The sequence below is a fragment of the Eucalyptus grandis genome, chromosome 10 (assembly GCF_016545825.1).
Source record: "Eucalyptus grandis isolate ANBG69807.140 chromosome 10, ASM1654582v1, whole genome shotgun sequence".
Taxonomy (NCBI): Eukaryota; Viridiplantae; Streptophyta; class Magnoliopsida; order Myrtales; family Myrtaceae; genus Eucalyptus; species Eucalyptus grandis.
Genome location: NC_052621.1, coordinates 22,490,441 through 22,495,915, shown reverse-complemented (window position 1 = coordinate 22,495,915; position 5,475 = coordinate 22,490,441). Strand labels below are relative to the sequence as shown.

At 38.0% G+C, this 5,475-nt stretch overlaps 1 protein-coding gene across 1 annotated transcript; it reads right to left on the bottom strand.

Moving 5' to 3' along the window:
- Positions 1-784: 784 nt before the first annotated feature.
- Positions 785-2,749, bottom strand: LOC104451970. Its single transcript, XM_018869503.2, has one exon. It carries the CDS (start codon positions 2,747-2,749, stop codon positions 785-787), a length of 1,965 nt encoding a protein of 654 aa, XP_018725048.2.
- Between the last annotated feature and the right edge of the window lie 2,726 nt (positions 2,750-5,475).

The following is a 5,475-nucleotide window of genomic DNA, read 5'->3' as shown; positions in this document are numbered from 1 at the left end:
TGTGTCCATTGGCTGGACATTATTTCCGATGCCGACAAGCTCAGAAGGTTTACTTGGTCAAAGTGATCAAGTTGATGGGCCATTCTGGACCCAGATCAAGTCCTGATGAAATTTTGTGAAACAAACGCTATTTAATGAGTTCATTGAATCAAAGGGATCAAGTTCATAAGATATTTTAAGACAAAATCAAGTTCTTTGCTCTTCCTCTGTGTTTTTTTTTTTTTTTTTTTTTTGACTTCTCTTAGTTTGAGACTTATTGGCGAAACTTAAGAGGGGGAGATCACAAAAGGAAAATTAAATATAAAAAAAAATCTAAACCTTGAAAAAGTTGAAACGATCAATTCGACCGGGAATCCTGTAAGTTTATGCAAAGCAAACTTTGATTCTTGAAGGGAAAAAAAGGGGTGAAGTCAGAGGTGCAGAGCTTTGTCAAAGAGGAACAGAACAATCGTAAGATGGAGCAAGGCAAGGCTCATTCGAAGCTCGTGCTTTTGACTCTCGGATCCAAGCCACAGCCAAGGCCGCCAAGGGTTGTCGTCTCATCGCCGCCGATCTCAGGGATTACATATTAAACACAAATTACAGATATAAGGTTGCATGCAGTACTAAATCTTGAGTTCATTACTCTGCAGCAATCGAAATATAGCTTCAATAACAAAATACAACAAAGGTTTACATCATTCTATACATAAGCAAATAAGAAATATTAGTTGATTGAGTCGATATTGCCATACCAAGTCATAAATTACGCTAGTGACAGCTTGCAATTTACAAGATTATCAATTTACCAATTTGAGTAGTGGTATCCCAACCGATCTATGTCATAGTCAGGTTTGTAGTAACAACCGAAATGAACCATCAAAAGCCAAACAAAGGTTAAAAGCTCTCCCCCTTTGCTCAGCAGTTGCAGATGTGCCTCTACCTGAATATGAAGCGCAGCGTATGACAGCATCTCAACCCACACTCCGCTTATCACCTTCCACTTCCTTTCCCCGAGCTTTCCCATATCGAGGAGCAAGTCCTCAGGATCACTAAAAAATGCCTTGCACCGCCCCTTCACATCCTCGATCGCATGATCCTTGTCTTCTTCTAGACACAATAATAACGTCGCTATCATCATTCCGGAAACACCCGCCACGGCGGACATTGCATTAGACTGATTAATTAAAAGATACATCATGTAGTCGGAAAGGATCTTGCTAAATTCCCTTTCATCATTTGTGTCTGTAAATGGGCTCTCCATGTTGTACAACAATTCAGTAATGACATGCAAAATTAGAATACTCTTATCAAAAACTTCATCGGTGACCCTCTTTAAAGGATGTTCGCTATCGATTTCCCCGTTGCTACTCTTGAGAGACAAAGCACCTCTAGCCTCAAATATCTCCTTTATCTTGCTTAAATTATCTGCATCCGTGGACTTACGTTTTACCTCCTCAAAAATAAAGGCCCATAGCTTATTAATAAGGGGATGCTTGGACACGTACCTCGTATTCTCAATCGCTAATGTCCTTGTCTGCAAACCACAGCCTTTGGCAATTGTGTTGCCAGCTTGATGGAAAAAAGAGATTATTTTCTCAGTCATACAGGATGAAAATTTGCGGATACTAGAAAAGATTATGAAACCCCAATGGCGATCACACTTATACATCTCTCTCGGTCTCTTCTTCAAGAATATGGAGACAATGTTGCAAGCAGAGACAGATTCTGACCACCTTCGAAATATAAATGGTGTATCTAAGACCGCATAAGTAACATTAGCATCACACTTTGGTTTATATGTGACGAATCGAGGCTTCCTCAAGTTATACACGGCAGATACTGACTTGTGGATAAATGAATCTTGCTCTTTTCCAGCAACAATCCAATCGGAGAAAATGAGCATGAATAGAGCTATCACATCAAGAGCAATCCCTCCGAAAAGAAGGGTATAAGTAATTTCCACAGCGAGTTCAGGAAGCTGATGCTTCTTCAAACGATTGAATAGGACCAAAGCAATCACAATATCACTTAAGGCTATGAAGCGGAAAACATAGCTCCACTTGGAGTGTATTACTAATGCTTTTGTATGGAGCACCTCATAAATGAAATGGAGTTCAACGGATATCACCCTCAATGCATCCACCGCAGAAATCTTGTAGAAATATTCGCGACTTATAGACCGTTGGTTCTGTGTGAACATGCGATCTCCAATGATGACCTTAAAGATTTGAAAGAAGGAGTGAGCATGCTTCACCACAATAGTCTCAGGAAGCTTTGCTTCTTCTTTATTAGGACATTCATACCCTAGAGCACCAAGTTCTTCAACCAACCCCTCGTATGCTTTATACCATTCTTTAGGGAACTCAATAGCTTCACTATCAAAAGGTGTGTTGAGTCTCAACATCGATTTCCTAAGCCTCTTGAGGCTTGAGAGATTAAGTGCCAATGTCCTCTCTACATTTTTAATAACTGCAGCAAGAAACACTAGCATCGTTGGGATCACTAGTGATTTGTCGCTAAGAAATATATGTACAAAGACATAAACAACGGCGACAACTTGGAAGATGAGACTGAGCATGTGGCGTAGCCAAAGCGAACTATCTTCCAAAGCGAAGGCAGTGATGGTGTCCGGACCGCCAAGATGTAACAAGAGAAATGAGACCCAAAATGCCTTAAGTGCTCTATCTCCATCAACTATACCAGCAAATGAATTGCCTTGGTTGTGAGAAATGAGCCCGATCCCAAATGCAGCTACCCAATCAGCCATCAAATATGCCAACCACAAGAGGGAAACAATGCATGCATTTTTTATTTTCTTTCTAAATGGTGCAAATAGAATAAGAAAAACCTGAACCAAGAGGCTTAATATGATGAAGCTCCGAATGTTCCATTCCTTCCACAAGTCTAAAATGGAGTTAAATGCCATATTTTGGCCTAATACGAATTTTATAGCAAATTTTGGTGCCAATAAGATGCATAGGAGGAATAGCCAAAAATGTTTATATATATGTTAAGATGGTTCCTTACTTATTTGTTAGAAAATAGTATCTATTCAAAAACCCAATAAGGCATTCATTGTAAGAAGAAAAGTATCTAATGCATACAAGTAAGGTGTCTCATACAAGTAAGGTATCTCATGCATTCATTGTAAGAAGAAAAGTATCTGATGCACGATGATGCTTATTGCTTTGTATTGTGTTGATGTTCTATCATCCGATCGGTCCTATTTTCAGTCTACTTGAAATCCATATGTAGCCATATGAGTTTCTCATTTAAATATTCATCAATTGGAATCCTATTTCCATTAACCTTACTTCGATTTTTTTTTCGATATAGATAGAGTAGTTATAAATAGATAGTGCTAACTATGAATGTCTCCGGTGTGATTGAATCAGTAATCGCTCCTACCCTAAATTAAGTATCCATGATTCGTTTTGTGAAACATTTGGTGATATCACATAAAACATTATGCTTAATATTAAGATGAATAAAATACTATCTAACATGTTATATGTGTTGGGGCTAGCAATACAACCTAAAGAAGGGGTGAATAGATTAAAAGAGAACTCTGAAGAACATTTGCAGAAGATGATAAGTTCAACTTCAAATATTGATAGAACTATATTGTAAAAATTGAGTGCACGCGTTGCTGTTTAACAGATGGTGATGATAAAGATCAGTATTGTTTTTTTTTTTTTTTTGTAACACGGGAACCCGTAAGCCGAAGCCGGCAATGGCGAACAAATCCTGGGGGCATTGACTGCAGGACCCATCACAACAATACTCCATGTAAGAATCCCTAACGACGCCTCTGGAATTCGAACTTCTCCCCTTCGTAAGGGGGAGAGAGCCCGAGCCAACTGCGCCGCTGAGAGCGGTGGTATAAAGATCAGTATTGTTAATAGTGAAGAAATAGAATATTTGCAAGCAGATATATAGTGGTTTAACTTTATTCCCAAACCTACATTCAATCTCTAGACTAAAAACCACAAGTTGGGCTAGATTGTACTAATAATCTACTCAACAAGTTACAACTGGCAAGCACTGATCCTATTACAAGATGCATCACACTATCGAGATGGAGCTATTTCTTTTGCTCTTGTACACTTGATCTAATACACGATTACTATACATCAAAGCTATCACAGTGAAAATGTTTCAAGAGAACGAAACAATATCAACAAAGAAAGCAGCTCCAAGCAAATATTCGGATTTTACATTGTGGTCTCTAACACTTTAGCCTAGAAGCTCTCCTCTTAAATAGCCATCTTCGATCTTCCCGTTGGATATGCTTCAGAAGACCAACTAGCCATTAGAGATCCATTGGTGCAGCTGTCAAAGAATAGAGCTGCCCATACAACTCTTTTTCCTAAGCATTTGCAGACTATCCTAAAATAGGCCTGCAGCTACTCTTTTGACGTTGACTACTCTGACATTTCTAACAAGACGCCTGCTCCTATTCGCCAATAGACTTTGTGATTTTCTGCTACATATTTCCACTTGATAACGGCTATAATATTTTTCTCCAACAAACATCCTCACATGGTCGTTGTTCAAACAACACCAATGACTCGATATCTTTAGCATCAATACAAACATCATTATAAGCTAATCTTTAGATCCTTCCAAGCATATTGAGAATTTCAACTCTACCAAACTGTTCATCTTCATGATCATTCCAAGTTTTGCCAAACATTCTCATTCTAGGCTTGTTCACCATCACCACGTCTATCCAACTGTTTACTTGTTATTTGTACCTCCAAGCCATCACAAACATCTCCGTTCTTCTCGGCTTGTTCACCATTGATTAAGGTCTTTCCAAATGTTCACCTTATCTAAACATCCTTTTAGCTCGTAGACATTTTCAATCGCTTAATATCTTGTTCACTTCAAATATTGACAAAGCACTCTAGATAGTGGAAGAGCACTCATAATATCAATTTACCTAATGTTGACATCTAAATGTTGACAACTCAGTCATCAATTTAGTGCATAAAAAAATAAATACTAATTTTTATTCCCTAAACAAAAAATATTAAAATTAAATTTTACATCATATAGTTTTAGGAGCATCTACTATTTAGTTTATATTTTTCATTAATTGAATTAGTATTAGACCAACGGTGGATGATTTGAGCTTCAAATTGAGCGAATTGAACCCACAGAAGGGCCCAAAATTCAGCCAGCACTAGGGAGTAGGTGGCCGAAATTCACATGGGGACGGGCTGGACTGAGCTTAATTTAATTTCAGCTTGTTAGATTTAACTAATAAAAGCTCAAGTTAATATAGCACATTACTTTAATAAGGCCTAAAATCAATCATAAAATCAAGGTTAAACCCAAATTTTACATTATATATAGGATATTATGCCTCACAAATTAAATTATAGGTCGGCAATTAAAATTTTAGAGAATACAATAGAACACACATGAGAAAAGGGAGAGAGAGATAGAGTGCTCGGCCAAGCAGCCCGAGACTCCCTTGTCGTGCCC

Bases quoted from the DNA above. Each gene is read 5' to 3' on its own strand.
- LOC104451970 (XM_018869503.2), bottom strand. From the start codon at position 2,749: ATGGCTGATTGGGTAGCTGCATTTGGGATCGGGCTCATTTCTCACAAC.